Genomic DNA, 16,632 nt, shown 5'->3' on the forward strand with positions numbered 1-16,632 from the left:
CACCGCCCTCCCTTCCCTTACGGCGCGGTTGAGGTGGCCACAGAAAACAAGTGTGACAGTTACCGCGCCTTCCCCTTTACGGCGCGGGTCAGGTGCCCACAGGAACAAGTGTGACAGATACTGCGCTTTTCCCTTCCTGTGAACCAATTATTATTATTATTATTATTATTATTATTATTATTATTATTATTATTATTATTATTATTATTATTATTATTATTATTATTATTATTATTATTATTAACAGGGCGCGGCAGGGCGCTACGCATGCTAGCATTCAAACTGCTCGCGCCTAAAACCAAAACCAGAAATTGTTCTAAGCTTGACTGCCGACCGCTTGGTGTGCTACAGTCAATTGGGCCGTGCGAGTCATATGGGTTGCATGGGCCGTTACCCCGTTGCGCCGTTACTGCCCGTCGTTGACGCGTCCGCAAGCGTCTGTGCATGTAGATGTAAGTACCGATTCCATTCGCATGTATGTACCACATGTATATTCAATTTCGGTCCTGCGCCCGCTGCGCCGGCCAAGGCGCCACGGCTACAGGTCATATGTACCGTTGTCCAAACTGCGCTGCATTTCAGGCAGTTAGCTTAGTGCGGCGGTCTGCGCGGTTGTGAAGGGCACTCCTACATGCTCACGCGCGCTTTGCCTAGCGATCAGCGATCTTTATGAGGACACGCGCTATGCGCACGGAGCGGCACAGCCACCGCATCTTGTGGGCTGGGAGGTGCACGTTTTGTCTGCTGCAGTTGCTTCCTCAGGCCGGTAATAGTAGCTAACCACATTATACTGAAGCACTGCGGTGTGGGGTGAGGACCTACCGAGCTCGCACTCGAGACAGACGTGCATCAGACGACTCTGAGGACGCGTACTTCGACCCTCCGCCCTCAAACTGCCTCCCGAAGCATCGGTAGCAGCCGCTGCCGCCGACCAACGGCCCATCCGATGAGCCTGCTGCCGACTCGTCTGCTGCGAACGCTGGCCATGGACAACAGCGGAATCGCACACACCACGGCATCTCTACCGTGAGAAAAAGCAAGGCGACCTCAAAATATGGAAAAACGTGTAGCATCTTCAGAACACGAACATGGGAACTGGATCCTGTGCAGGGTCATTCGTTTTCAGTTTTCCACCGCAGTGAAGGGAGGCAAAGAGCACTGGTGTTCCTCGGGTTTCTACAGTTAATTGTTTCGTACAATTCTGGCATCGAAAGATCGTGGTTTCTGTGGGGGCAGTTATCGGCCCGGTGACCATACCAAAGGCATAGTAAGCAAAACTGTGCCTTTGGGTGGTGGAGGCAGCATTGGAACATTGCCTTGGAGTAGAGTATACTGTCTTCAGGACTATGTTCCCTTCGAATGTGATGATGGATGTTTCTGAGCACCCCATCATATGTGTGCTGCTAGGATGGTTGGGCCAAAGGCCTCCAACCTGCTCATTGGTCTGTCTAGAGGGGTTCCTGCATCGAGTTCATGAATAACTCCTTTGCAGGAATTTGCAGGTGCAGTGACATATGCTGTAATCTTGTGCCTAAACTTCCGAGGGGAAGGTGGGTCATAGTAGCAACTTTCGCGCTGTTGAAGGATGCGGGGTCTTCAATTGTTATTGCATGCCCTGATATAGACGGACAGTCCTTAAATCCCGTGGGACGCTAGGTGGGCTTCTTGGCTGATGGTGACGGAGATTTGATGGAGCTTGAGCTTATAGAGGTCGAAGTCATTCTGCGATCTGATGACGATTGTTTGCGACTCAGTCGGTCGTAGCTGCGTCATCCTGGCCTCTTTTTCTTGGCCCTGTCAAAAACATAAGGACCCATGGGAGATGAAGAAAGCATACTTCCAGAGACTTTAGATGAGAGATTATGAGAATAAAACGATCCAAGAGCCATCCAAACAAGAATTACTTGAGAGGCGCAATAACTCCAGCTAGCCTAATCAATAAAAGGGTGCTCTCAATCCCATACATGCCTGTCACCAGTCGCAGCACACGCTACCAAGACAACTACCCACTACTTCCCATTCGCAACAAGCCACCCCCATCGCAACGCATTTTCATAAACAAGATGGGCGGCACTTCACGCGAGCATGTTGACACTCCAGCCCATGAAGAACCAGCCAGCATGGCAGGAACGAGATCTACTAGCATGCACTCAAAACCCATCAGCAACGCAGCAGCATCGGAACTAGCCACCCAACTGTCCATCGCCCACCTCATTGCATTGCAACTGCCCCCATTTCTGTGCTACTATTAAAGACTACGCCAACAGCATTGGAATTGCCCTACGTCTTTCACCAGATGTATTTGCTAAGCAAGCAGCCCTCCAGTTCTTCCCAGGTGATGACTGCCAACCTGCACCAGTTTCACTCAGAAGAAGCAAGCAGCCCTCCAGTTCTTCCCAGGTGATGACTGCCAACCTGCACCAGTTTCACTCAGAAGGTAAAATCACGTGCCCTTTCACCATGGCTGAGCTGATAGCCGTCATTGAAGACATCTGCCCCAACACTGCACCTGACCATGATGGTGTACGAATGAAATCGGGATATCCAGTGAAATGCCACCAGATTGGAAACATTCTGTAGTAGTACCCATACCAAAGCTTGGCAATTCACTCAATTCCTGGGGCTCTATGCCCGATTTCCCCCACTCCAACTATCTGTAAGCTGTATGAAAAGCTACTTGCTACTCAACTCTCCAGGTGGCTTTCGAATTGGCTTCCGAACTGGGTACGGATCTGAAGATGGTCTTCACCTTTTTGCCAATGACGTAATACATTGTTCATCTCACAGCCGTCTCATTCACAGTCATAGCAACAGATATCGTGAAGGCCTACTACAACAGTCCCCACACATCGATCCTCAAAAGTGTTTCATCACTTGGTAATGCCCTTGCAGCTTTGTCGAGCAATCCATGCTTTCCTCTCCCACCGAACGTTTGCTATCTGTGTTAATGGCAAACCAAGAGGACATTTTATTTTTAATCGCGGAGTACTGCTGAGCTCAGGTTTAGCCCCAGCTTTGTTTAATATTACATTCATTCCTCTCATACAAAGCCTTTCTTCACTTCCAATTGTTTAAGTGTTTGCATATGCAGATGATATTACTAAGTTGATCAAGACTCCCTGCAAAATGCCATCAATCTGCTTCAAAAATTCCTTAATAACACTGGCCTATCCATCAACCTCTACTAAACCTGCTATGTCCATGTGGGTAACCACTCCCTGAAGTGGAACATACCAAAAGTTTTGGGCTTGCACGTTCAATCTTCAGGAAAAGGCATAGTTTGGGTGTCGGATGTGCGCAAGAATGCTGTGAACACACTTAGACTCATTCAAAGAATAGCAAATTGTTTTGGCGGTACCCGTTATATACCACTCACCGACTTGTTTGTGCTCTCTTTCAACTTTGGCTCCTATACTAGGCACAGTTTCAAAAACTAACAGAACGACAATGGTGCATACTTGAGGCACTCAACCTCTAAGCCATGTGAGTCGTTACTGGACTGCCTCGAGCAACTCCTATCCATCTGCTCCAGGAGTACACCTACCTCAATGCGTTTGCAGAATTGATTGCCCAACGGCAGACAAACAGAGCAAGAAAATCTTCTCTTCGTCCTGGATTCGAGCATCAGCCGCCTCTATGGGACTATTGCCACATTACTTCTAATAAGCTTCTTTTACACAAGAAGTCACAGTTCTCGTCACCATTTCCCCAGCTTCTTGTACAACATCTAATGACTATATTCTTTACAGTGATGAAGCCGTGACCCTGACAGGTGGTTCAACTGCTTTTATAAGCTCAGCACACCCTCAATTGAACAGCAGTCAAACCTACATTACCAATACCAAATCTCATCTTGCTTTTGAACTGCAAGCAATCTTAAACGCCATGGAAGCGTTACCTGGAAACCCCACGTATAAGCACGTTCACATAATGACTCCCTCTCAAGAAGCCCTAAAGCATTTAAGGAAAGCCCATTGTTCCCCTAGGGTTGCACAAGTGTCACCCGTTAATAATTAGAAGGATTATGAACAATGCGCCCTTAGCGGTGCGCACACTCCCAGACACCCTTACAGTGAGTGGGGGTAGCTGTTTCGGTCGCAAAGGAGATGCCCTCGACTTGCGTGGCAAGCTCAGCCGGAAGTCAACTACCTTGTAGTGGCAGAAGAGGGTGGCCGTTTGATGCCCAGCTTTCGCCGGTTCAAGCCAAAGTAAGGGTCGGAGTCAGAAGTAACAAACAAAACAAACTTTATACACAGCAAGAGACGGTACAGAGGAATACTCACAATGACTTAAAATTGTACAGACAAGAGGTTCACAGAAAACAACGCTGAGCATGCAGCTAGAGAGGTATTCAATAACATAGAGGCTTACAACACAGAACAAAACACTAGAGAGTCAAATAAACACACCAAATTTTTCACCGGGCACTGTTGTAGTCCAACACCTCGAGAGTTACGATGTGGCCGCCATGTAAGACGACCGCCGCTCCCCCGCAGGTCTTTGGGCTTGCCAGCAGCGGGTGATCCCCGGGAGTCCAGCTTTACCACTTGCGCACACGCCTCAGTAGCACTGACTGACTACTCAAGCGACGCGGCCTCCATAAAAGGGCGCACCGCGTCTGTCAAGACGTGCCAAGGCTAGCACGCACACACATTTAGCTTCACTTGTTGAAGCGTTTCCTTTTCCTCCCGTCGAGCCATGCGTCGTCATTGGTCAGGTGCCGCCGAAAAATCTAGATTAGACGAGCACATTCCGGCCGGTTGAGTCACCGTCATCGCTCAGCGATGAGAAAGAGGGTGACGCCGATACGTACAAGGCTACGCGCTCTCTCGCGCGGAGAAGGAGGCTTTTTTCTAATGTCGTAGAACCCTCGATGCGGCGCCGCGCGGGCCTCACGCCATGCCGGCTTAATAAAAATGTGCGCCGATTTCGTGACAACAGGCTGTACATGCTGCTTGTCATCCTTACCTAGTGCCTGTACTTGTTCACTGGATTCAAGACAACACAGATGTGCCATGACCACTCCATGATTCTTTGCCTTCAGATTCACTTCTGACGCATTTGACATCTGCAGCAGCCCTCAGGCAGTGTACACATGCTCTCATTTTCTCGCGTACCTACCTCTTCCCCCCAATCTATCAAGGGTGGAGGGGGTACGGCCCACCACCTAAGCATCCTACCACAAACTCTGCCAGTGAACATTTTTTAACATTTGAGGAATTTCATCGTCGGCTCAGAACTCTGAGCAGTTCAGGAAATCGAATTTTATAGAAGTCAGTCATCTAATGACCCAACATGTAGACCTAACTCCTAACTAAATGCACGGTCAATTACAGCAATGCCAACAAGAAATGCACTAGCACTACCAGGAAGCGCAGCAGCAATTTCAGAAGCTGCAAACGACGCTTAAACACCAGATAAGTGAGGCAGTAGTAGGACTTAACATATGCGCCACACCCCACTGCTACAGAATGTGCTTGCGAAGCCTGCACAACGTGCCCATACCCCTCTGTTCTACGCACGGAACAGAGGGGTATGATGAAGATGGCAGTGCAGCAACATGACGCGCCGGTTAGCCGCTCCCAGCATCACATTCTGGCAATGGAACAGCTGCAGCTTTAGACGAAAAGAGACATCAGTAAAGACCAGAAGGGAGTTTGGCTCTTCCTTGGGTTATGTGCATACTACCACCGCTTTGTGCCAAATTTCTCCAAAATCGCCATGCCCCTTACGTATCTCACCAAGGCAGATGTACTATTACAATGGGACACACCACAGCAGCAGGCATTTCAGGACCTTCAACGTCGCCTTCAGTCACCACTCATTCTGGAGCACTGATGAACACGCTGAGATGGAGGTACACACCGACGCAAGTAATTTTGGTTTGGTCACTATCCTAATACAGGTCCAAAAGAATCAATGTGTACTTGCTTACGCAAGTTGTTCATTGTCGAAGACCAAGGGCAATTATTTTGCCATTGGAAAAGAGTGCCTCACCATCGTGTGGGCAGTTATGAAGTTCAGGCCGTACCTGTACGGAAGACCTTTCAATGTAGTGACGGATCATCATGCACTTTGCCGGTTAGCCAGTACAAAAGATCCATCAGTGTGCTTTGCACGATGGAGTCTGCGCCTACAAGAATATGACATCACGGTGACCTACACATCTGGCCGTAAACATTTGGACGCAGACTGTCTTTCCCGAGCTCTCGTAGAGCCTGCCCCAACCGACGCAGGCAAAGACATCGCTTTCGTTAATACAGTAAGCTGCAGAGACTTTGGTGCACAGCAATGCACCGACCCTGATCTTCAAGCAATAACTGATTATCTGCAAAGTGCTAGCGGCAGAGTTCCTGCAGCCTACCGGCGAGCTTTGTCCTCTCTGTGCCTACGCGATGACGTGCTTTTCAAGAAGAATTTTGCCCCCAACAGTAGTCATAACCTGCTTGTCATTCCTTTGAACCTACGCAACGAACTTTTGCATGTCTTCCATGGCAAACCAGCTTCCGGCCACCTTGGAATCACTCGAACGCAAGCCTGGATTAGAGAAAAATACTACTGGCCTCATCTGGGACATAACATTACGAATTATGCTCAGCGTCAGCGTCGAAAGATTTCTCCCGTCAAGCCAGCCGGCTTCCCTAAACCCATAGAGCCCCCTTCCCAGCCATTTCAACAAATCAGGATGGATTTGCTAGGATCATTTCCTACCTCAAGCTCCAGACAAAAGTGGATAATAGTCGCCCCTGAATGCGTGACACATTACGGGGAGACCGGTTCTTCTGAGTGGATTTGTTCTGCAAATCGTCCTGCGCCACAGTGCTCCTCAGGTTGTGATCACGGACTGAACATGCAGCCTTTTCTGCTGAGCTTATGCAGCATATTCTTGACTTCAGTCACACAAGTCACCGCAGGACTACTTCCTACCATCCCTAAACGAACAGATTAACCGAAAGTTTAAACAGGACACTTGCCGACATGATTTCAATGTACGTGGACGTTCAACACAAAACGCGAGACACAGTCCTACCACGTAACATTCGCGTATAATACAGCCACCCAAGAAACGACCAATATGATGTCGTTTAGCCTTGTTTATGGTCGCCAAGTCACCAGAACCCTCGATGCCATGCTGCACCATGTCGACGACCACCCCAATGATGATGATGCATATTTTTTGCAATGTGCCGAAGAAGCCCCCCAACTCGCTAAGCTGCGCATCTGTGACCAGCAGGTGCAGGATGTGCAACACTACAACCTGCGGCACCACGAGGTTAAATATCAGACGGGTGATCTTGTCTGGGTTTGGTCTCCAATCTGACGAGGCGGATTTAGCAAAAAGCTCTTCAGTCGCTATTTCAGTCGTTACCGAGTTCTGCGCCACGTTGGCGCTCTCAACTATGAAGTTTTTCCTCATGAGGCCCCACGATCAAGTCGTGCCGCACGTCCAGAGATGGTCCACGTGTTTCACCTCGAACCGTATCATGTGAGGACGCCCTCCCTGTGAGTCCGTGAATTTTCTTTAGCATCGTGTCGATGCTTCCGCACCGGGGGAGTTGATGCCAGTGTGAAGAGGAGCAGAAGACGAAATCCCTGTTTCGTGCTTGGACCGGACGTCCCTGGACTACGCCAACACCGGCTCTCTTTGTTACCGGTTCTGTGGCCTTCTCATGTCTTTTTGCCAACATGCCTATCCATTCAGCAGAGAAAAGAAAATAGCTAGATCGGACTGGATTTCCATGAGGAGGAACAAAAAGGTAATTTCTCTTCGAGAGCCAGAAGCACTCTTCCTGTCGAGAGCGCAGTCGCTTTTGAAGCACCAGGTGAACCTCTACCGGAACCATCTTGAAGAAATAATCTGTTGTGAGCATCGTGAGATTGTGTTATTGCCCATGGTGCAAACTATGTGTGTATTTGTTGCAAATAAGGGGTCATTTTTTATTTTTTAGTTTTTAAGGGTGTCTCATTTTGCCCCACGCCCTGTCACATTTCGCCCCAGAGCTTTGGGCATAATGTAACATATTGAATTTTTCAATATGTCCGGTTCAAAATTTTAAAATTTTGCAATCTTCCGCTACAGCTTAGCTTTTAAATTTGCTTTGTGGGAGGCCAGAAAGGGGCCGAATATTGCTGCAATATTGTTTTTGTGCCAAATGCCTTGCCATCATACTCGCTATCGCAGACATCAGTCTACTGCAGACTTAGCATACCATAATATGTACAGACTCCTAAACAGCATACCGACATCTCCTGCGAGGGACCCTCCCACACTCATCCACTTAAATACTGTCTATGCTACATGACCCTCCCCATCTCATCGCTATCACATGGATACCTGGGCGCAAGGATATCCCCAGAAATAGTGCGCTAATGCATTTGCCCGAGAACTAAGCTTCCGGGCTCGACAGATGGCCTCCCCAACACTTCAATATGCACCCACATTCTAGCGCTTGACTACAATACTACTGTCCACCGCTACCGCCGTTGCCGCGTCACGTACCCGCCATTACATCACACGCTCAATCACATCAAAAACATGTACTCGTGACAACTTCAAACACATTCATTCCCATCTCCTCAATTCGCCCAGATCTTTCACCTCACCGTCTTCTCACCGTCCTGCACCACTTGCAACGCTACCTCACCCACTCTTTACCATTACCTCTGAGAATGCCCACATTCTATCCGCGCTCCTCCCAACAAAAGCCCCACCCCTCCTCCTGGGAGGCTGCTCTTCTGGCCACGCAACCCACCGATCAGCTATGACTATTAGAGTGGGCCAAGCTAGAGGGAACTGCCAGAGGACTCCTGGACTAAGGGGCGCTCCTGAGGGTGTCTGACTGAATTTTCTTGAAATATTTTTCTTCCCTCTGCGGTGGGGCACACACAAGTTTTTTGTGGTTAGAGAGCGTTGAAAGCGTTGGGCAGTGGCTGTTCAGTGGGAAAAGTTTGATGACAGGCGACAGATCGGCCGGCTAAGAATGAATAATGCCTGCAAATTTTTCACTTTCTGTCCTACTGCCGATGTGGTCAAGATGCGATTAGTGTACATGGGTGCACCGCTGATTGAACTTGCCGATGGGGCTTGAACAGCAAGGAAAGCAGAAGACAACAAATCGTGAAGAACTAAAATGAATAGAACAATATATGCTTGTCGATATATTAACATGCCTGGTGCGTTATGTATACGTAACACGCACTGGGCGGATGCATATGCAGAATAAAGATGGGCTAGTAAATATGAATAGCGCACAGCATGATTAAAGCGTTGGGGAGGAAGCTAGCAAAAATTACAAAAATGCGTGCTTACTGTGCAAAACATTCAGGATTTTTACTGTGATTTCGTAAACATAGCACTTTGCAGCAGGTGATGGCGGCCGGCAAAAGCAGCCGGCGCCTTGAAGCTGAGCCTCAAAAGCATTGTGAAAATAAAGATTACTACTAATAATAAGTCATGCACACAGCGTCTCATATATATTGGCATCTCACTTATGACGATTTCCATTGTTCACTCCAAAGCAGATTTCCTTGTTCCTTGATGACAATTTCGAATTCCACTGGTCTACCGTAATAAAGATAGGTTGCGCACATTCCATTCGTCATTTGGAGCAACTCTGGTTGATCCAGTTTGATCTGCCAACCGAACCGACCAGTCGGGTCTCACCGGAAGTTCTAGTCGCTGATGTCGTCACTTCCGGAGGTATCGGAAAGCATGTACAGCATTAAAAGCATGTGAACGCAAGTTTTATCAGAGTGCTGGACTGCCGCCTATTTAACAATCGCAATGCATTTTGGCGTTACCGTGCAACCAACTTATGGAACCAACTCATCATTACTGAATAATAATAATACCTTATTCTGCATTCATTGCGGGTAACCCAGGCATGCACGGGCAGCAAAAGTACTGCCCATTCCAGAATGGCTTGACCCTGACCCGAGACCAAGTAATGATGAGAAAGATAAGGGATGACTTTTTTAAAGATGAGATGGGATGTGTAAGGAAAGGGGAAAAAATAGTGTTGACAATGAAAGTCATTGCGCCGCCTTTGCAATGGTCAAAACATCAGAGGCATTAGGTGGGAGAGATCAGATGATGGTGACAGGCAACCGTCACCACATAAAGACTGTGCGGGCAAGAAGTGGTTGGAAGGTACCAGTGCAGCGGTTAGGACATGGGCCATCAATCAGTGTTTGCTGGTCTGGTAATCAAGGCGGCAAAGAAGGGACTTCGTAGACACTTGTATATGTGACGAGAGGGTCTGCCAAGATGTATGTTGGAGAAGGGCCGCAGGTTACTTTATTGTATAAGAGACATTGGTTTCATGCAGTAGTCCGCTGATAGCAGGTATACTTTCACAGTACGCTCTTCATGTTCTGCTGCTCGACCTGGGCTGCTTTGATATGTAGGGGTTTGGGCCGCTGTGTCCCAGTACGGGTGCAAAAATCCAGTCAACCAGTGAAAATAGCCATTAATTTGGCATTTGTCCCAAACTGCAATCCCCCCCAAAAATATGCTAATGAAGCAAACAAGTTTATGCGTATAGCATGTTTTTGCACTTTGTCTATGCACACAGTTTGTGTATGTAGACCAGTAGTAGTTGGGGACCCATTTTGTGCCCATAGCATCGCCCTTTTTTATAGCGTTCACCAATGCGCAATTTTTTTCGAGTAATAATTGTTTGTCTGGTAAAAGGCAGTCAACTTGAAAAAGAGTGGGTAGACATGTTGAACATGTGCATTTTGGCTTCGTAAGTACGGAACCATAGTTTTTAAGACGGTCGGAGAAAAGGATGGCACACAAAAAAACTGAAAAACCAGAAGCTTCTGCTTCGAAAATTCCATCATCTGCACTAATGAAAATGCGCATTGCACATGTAACAACGCATAATGACAACATGGGAATGTGCGTTGCAAAATGGTTCGGAAAAAGCAGCACGTAAGTCTTTCTAAAAAGCTTAAGAACCAGTAAGTGGTGCATTGATAATTCAATCCTTTGCACTCCGAAAACATGCTTTGCTCACGCACATTTATTCTCAATGCTCCTAGTACCCTATGAACATCTGCTGTGGTAGTCGGTGTTGTGACCGCGCATGCAGAAAATATTTTTGTCGAACAAACAGTCAGCTCTCCATGTAGCTTTTAGAAAGCAGAAAATAATGTCGAAAAATGGAGCAATGCTTGGAAATTGTTGCATGATAGGGGTCTTCATTGTGTATAGTGTGTTGTATGTTGGTCAAGGATATGTTGTTGGGCAAGTTCATCCATGGAGAAATATGACAATCTCGAAAGAGGCAGGACGGGACGACCGAAAATTTGTCCAGTCTAACTGTCTTATCTCGTGTTTGCTTTTTTGTGCATCATACCGTCCCGTCAACAATGTTCAGCGCACGAGGATCGGAAAAGCATATTGACCCTGTTTGTTATATTATTAATTTGCCTCTTGCGCACGTTTAGCCTGCTTACACAGTTTCGATATAACCTGAAACAAAATTACTGGTAATGTGAATTTTTTCAGTGGATGCCACGCACCGGCAGCTGCTGCTGTGTAATATGGTGCCAGAACAGCAGCACTACGTGCAAGAGGCCTGGAGCAATATTCTTCCGCATCCCACGGGACAGCAGGTTTGTTGTACTGTTTTCAGCTTGCCATTTCTTCTGCTGTAATGTACAGGTAATCGTGTATTTCCACAGCAATGGTCACCCTGAACAATCTGTTCATAGCCCTGAAATAAATGATGGTGTCTGAGAAATGTGAATAGCAGTTAATATTTTCGAGATGTTCTAGCAAATTGGCCAGGTGGTAACATATACTAAGGTTGATTAGTTTATAGGTTTAACGTTTCAAAGTGACACAAGCTTTAAAAATGTGCATAATACGAGAAATATTATATTTAAACTATGGTGCATTGTGGTTATGAATACTTTAATGTGTGTTAGTTACATTTTCATTGTGAAATGATTTAAACAGGGCAGCGATCCAGTGTCTTAAACGCATGTGCAGATCGACAGCGTGGGTCTCGTATAGCGGAAGAGGCGACCTTTTGGGGAAGTCAGCCAGTGCTCTGTACGACAACTACAGAATCTGTAATGAGCACTTCACAGCAAAAGACTTCATGGACCCGGGGCACACGCGGCTTACCAAGTTGGCTGTGCCTACTGTGTGCCCAGGTATGCACAGTAAGCAGATCAGAGCATATGCACTTTTGTTGTAGAAAGTTATGAAGACCCAAGATTACATGCCATACAGCCGACAATGCATATGTACCAAGCTCGTATCTTTCCTTATACGGAAGTCTTTTTCAACTGTCTTCAGATGCTTGGTTTGACTTTCAAGGTCAGTAATTATTTGCATTTTCTGCCAAGCCTTTGCACAGTGTTTGCCGAGGAGGAGGCTCTGCTTTCAGAGATGTGCATGCTGATATGCCCACCATGTTCATTTTTAACGTTGCTTAATCGCAGCGATGGCCTCTGTGGTTGTGGTGCTCGACTGCCGACTTGAAAAACGTGGGTTCGATGCCAACCGTATTTAGATGGAGGCAAAATGCTAGAGGCCCCGTGTGATGTCAGCATGCATTAAGGACCCCCAGCTGGTCAACGTTTCCAAAGCCCTTCACGGCAGCATCCCTCATAGCCCGAGTCACTTTGGAACAAAAACCAAGAATTTGGTTATGTTCCCTGGCATTTCCTGCAACACCACATCTGCTCATCGATTATGTACGTGCCATGACAAATTTAAGTTATTGGCCTGCTCTTTCCCTAAGCGTCCACTTTCCTAACTCAGCTGAAACAGGGTGCAGGCTCTCGAGAAGGAGACTGGGTCATGTCAGTGCTTCACTCCACAGACGCACCAATCCCTAGTTGCAGGTAGGGAAGAGGCTAGAGCAGTTCGAAGTACTGCTTGTGATAACTGCCACCACCCTGGTGTAGTTATTGGCCACAACCTCCTGTGAATACTCTAACAAACCCCCGATCCCCAGTCCCCTGCGGCTGTGAAGCAACTGACCGCAGTCAGACCTGCAACGCAGCAAAGGGTGCTAAGAATCTCTGGCTCCAGACAGGCTGCCATTGGAAACTGGCCCTAGCAAGGCTTAATGCTAGAGCCCTAGCTAGTGAAGCTAGTTCAGCACTTCTATTTGGGGAATTTAAGACTATGAAATGGGATGTGATATGGCATAGTGAGGTTAGGAGACCAGATGAGGCATATACTGTACTAGGGGGTGGACATGTATTGTTTTATCGAGGTTTACTAGAGAAACGAGAACTAGGAGTAGGGTTTCTTGCCCATAAGGATATAGCTGATAGTGCAGAGGAATTCTATAGCATTAATGAGAGGGTGGCAGGCATAGATTGAAGGTTGTACAGGCCTACACGCCTACATGTTGATGACCACTCAATCGGAAGCTTCTACGAAGATGTAGAATTGATAATGGGGAAAGTAAAGACGTAGTATATTTTACTAATGGGTGACTTCAATGCCAAGGTAAGGAAAAAGCAGGCTGGAGACTAGGCAGGGGGTGACTATGGCATTGGTTCTAGTTACTAGTTTAGTTTGCAGAATATAATAATATAAAGATCATGAATACCTTCTTCAGCAAATGGAAGAACTGGAAGTGGACATGGAAAAGCCTTAACGGGGAGACTAAAATGAAATTGGCTTCATATTGTGTTCTAACTCCGGCATTATGCAGGATGTAGAGGTAATAGGAAAGGTGCGATGCAGTGACCACTGAAAGCTTTGAATCAAACAGACAGGATAGAACTGGCAGAAATATCAAAGCTAATCAATAAGTGTAAAGTGGCCGACATAAGCACGGGGAATATTGAGCGCGCTGTAAAGAACTGGAGCAGCCTTGAAAGCGGTGAATAGAAAATTGGGCATAGGCAAAAATCAGATATCTGTGCTAAGGGACAAGGCGGGCTGTGTCATAACTAATATGGACAGGATAGTCAAAGTAGCCGAGGTGTTTTATACTGATCTACACTGTAGCCGAAGTAGTCAGAACAAAAAATGAGATAGGCAGTAGTTAAAAGCAGTCAGACGTTCTGCCAGTGACGAGGGATGAGGTTAAGAAAGCTTTAGTAACTATTAAAAGGGGGAAAGCAGCTGTGGAGGCTAAGGTAACTACATATTTGTTGAAGGCGGAGGGTATATCATGCGAAGAAAGCTGGCCACCCTGTATATGCAATGCCTGTTGCCAACGGTACCGGAATTATGGAAGAACGCTAACATTATCTTAATTCATAAGGAAAGGGACGCTAAGGACTTGAAAAAACAGACCAATCAGCTTACTATCTCCTACATATAAGGCGTTTATTAGGGTAATCGCTAAAAGAATCGGGACAGTAGTAGACTTCAATCAAGCAAAAGATCAAGCAGGTTTTCAGAAAGGGTACTCCACTATCGATCATGTTCATATCATCAACCGGGTAATAGAAAAATGCTGAGAGTATAACCAGTCCTTATACATAGCATTCATCGCTTACGAAAAAGCACGACTCAGTAGAAACCTCAGCAGTCATGCAGGCATTGCGAAATCGGGGAGTTGACGAGCCGTATGTGAAAGTACTGGAAGATATCTATAGTGGCTGCACAGCAACCATTGTTCTGCATAAGGAAAGGGACAAAATTCCCATAAAGAAAGGTGTTAGACACGATCTCCCCAGTACTATTCACAGCTTGCTTAGAAGAAGTATTCAGAGACTTGAAATGGGAGCAGTTAGGGATAAAGGTTGATGGAGAATTCCTCAGTAATCTGCAATTCGCTGATGACATTGCCATGTTCGGTGTGTTTGGGACCGATCCTGTGATCTACGTGCTTTGAAGAAACTCTCCATTCTGCGTTGTAGATTTTTGCTCAAACAAGACAGGGGACGGGATGGTGTTTTACAAATTTCCCCATAATGAAGTACAACATGGGGCTTGGATAGACTTCGTGCCCAGCATCGGTTATTGGTGATCACACTTTGAGAAAAAGGAGCAACGTTTGCTCTCTGCATTTTACACTCGGAATATACACTTTAAACCTGGCTAGAGTATTAGTTTGAACTAGCATATTAACGGTACCTGTTTTGCCTAGCAGTGTGTGTGAAGTATGCTGCGGGACTGTTAGTTTTATTTATCATGGAATAATGACGTTTGTCCAGCCAGGATGACCCTGGAATCACTGGCTCCGGGAGCTAAATTACTCCATCTTGTTAATCTTGTTTTCTTCTACGATAATATTAATAACTGAGCTCCACAATAAAAATTTGTGAAAATGTCACCCCTTTAAGGCAAGATTTATTCAGCAAAAAAAAAAAAAAAAAAAAATGTTTTTTTTTTTTTTTCGCATGGCCCACATCTTTGTGAACAGTGATGGAGTTACGAAGCATGATACAGTACTGTACTATCATTTCGAATTTCTCGTCATGTGAGTATGTGCATTATGATATTACCTTTGACTTGCCAGATATGTACTTAGCATGGCTAATGATAGCTAATATTCGTGTACAAGTCAGCTTACAATATTTTTCTATTTCTGCTACTAAGGTACACTACGCTACAAGCAGGGATTCATAACTTTAAGTCATAACCTTCAGTTTGGTGAAAATAATAACAGCAACATTATATCTTTGTGTATGTGAGTAATCGGTTAAGGTTGGGCTATTCATTCATATGCTGTGCAGGGCAAATGGTAATTTGCGAATTTGTGAGCTCATGTTTTTGCGCTGGCATTGCCTGACGGGTACTTACAACGCATTCAGAGTTCTCCTTTATCCCCAGGTTTGATGTCAAGAACAGGAAGGCCAATTCCACACTGACTCCTGTAGTGCATTCAGACACATATTTTCTATATCATCATGCTGCACTGATGGCTTTTGCTTACCTAACTACTGGGGTGTCACATAGCCAAAAATATTTTTGACTCCAGCCCTAACAGAAAGTAGCCTGATTTGGCTGTTTGTAGACCACTCTCTTTACACTGCTCTTATGTGCGGCGCGAGATGGTCGAGCATGCTTCCAGTACTAGCGATCGAGGCAGTTTCCGCGCTGTTTTAAGGCTTTAATAGCTTATAATGTTAACAAAAGCTATCTATGCGAGCGGCTCACCTGATTGGTCGACAGAGAAGTGACGTCACCAGCTGCCACATTCGAAGCGACCAACTAGAATTCTCATCTTGTCTAGCATTCCTGCCATCTGCAATGCCGCACTTGAACGCACGCCAAGGACTGCCACGTGACAGGAGCGATGGTGTACCGTCCAAATGCACACTTGTCGGAGAAAGTGTGACAGATGCCTTTCATTTCCTGTAAACCAATTATAATTATATGTAGCACTGCATTAAATGCCGATAAAAAGCAAACAATGAGAGGCAAATAATAGGAGAGTAAGGGTAGGCTTTCGTCATTCTCCTCTTAAGAGACATCTGAGACCCTCTAATTTTTTCACGCTGTGAACAGGTGACATAGAAGCACCCCCAACAAAGGGTGCGCTGTGCCTCTGGTCATATAATGTCATGACAGCTTATGCATACATGAACTAGCGCGGGCTGTCTGCTAAGAGCTTGAGAACTCTCACTAAAAAAAAACAGCCCACTTTCGACAGGACAAAGGGAGTAAGACAACACGCAGCGCTTCACTCCCTGTGTCCT

General features: G+C 46.3%; 1 protein-coding gene across 4 annotated transcripts in view; it reads left to right on the plus strand.

Annotated features, from left to right (window-relative positions):
• Positions 1–318: 318 nt before the first annotated feature.
• The window catches only part of LOC146200236 (uncharacterized), a 45,879-nt gene continuing 29,565 nt past the window's right edge, over positions 319–16,632 (plus strand). For 3 of the 4 annotated variants that reach the window (XM_084595438.1, XM_084595437.1, XM_084595441.1), the window contains exons 1-4: positions 319–452; positions 11,516–11,622; positions 12,002–12,168; positions 15,354–15,410. In XM_084595438.1, the coding sequence (XP_084451564.1) occupies positions 11,519–11,622; positions 12,002–12,168; positions 15,354–15,410 (328 nt within the window). In that variant the 5' untranslated portion in view covers positions 319–452; positions 11,516–11,518. The remainder of the gene's footprint in view (positions 453–11,515; positions 11,623–12,001; positions 12,169–15,353; positions 15,411–16,632) is intronic. The other variant, XM_084595440.1, reaches the window with a different exon arrangement.

The sequence above is a fragment of the Amblyomma maculatum genome, chromosome 2 (genome assembly GCF_055883805.1).
Source record: "Amblyomma maculatum isolate TAMU_Amacu chromosome 2, ASM5588380v1, whole genome shotgun sequence".
NCBI classification, from domain to species: Eukaryota; Metazoa; Arthropoda; class Arachnida; order Ixodida; family Ixodidae; genus Amblyomma; species Amblyomma maculatum.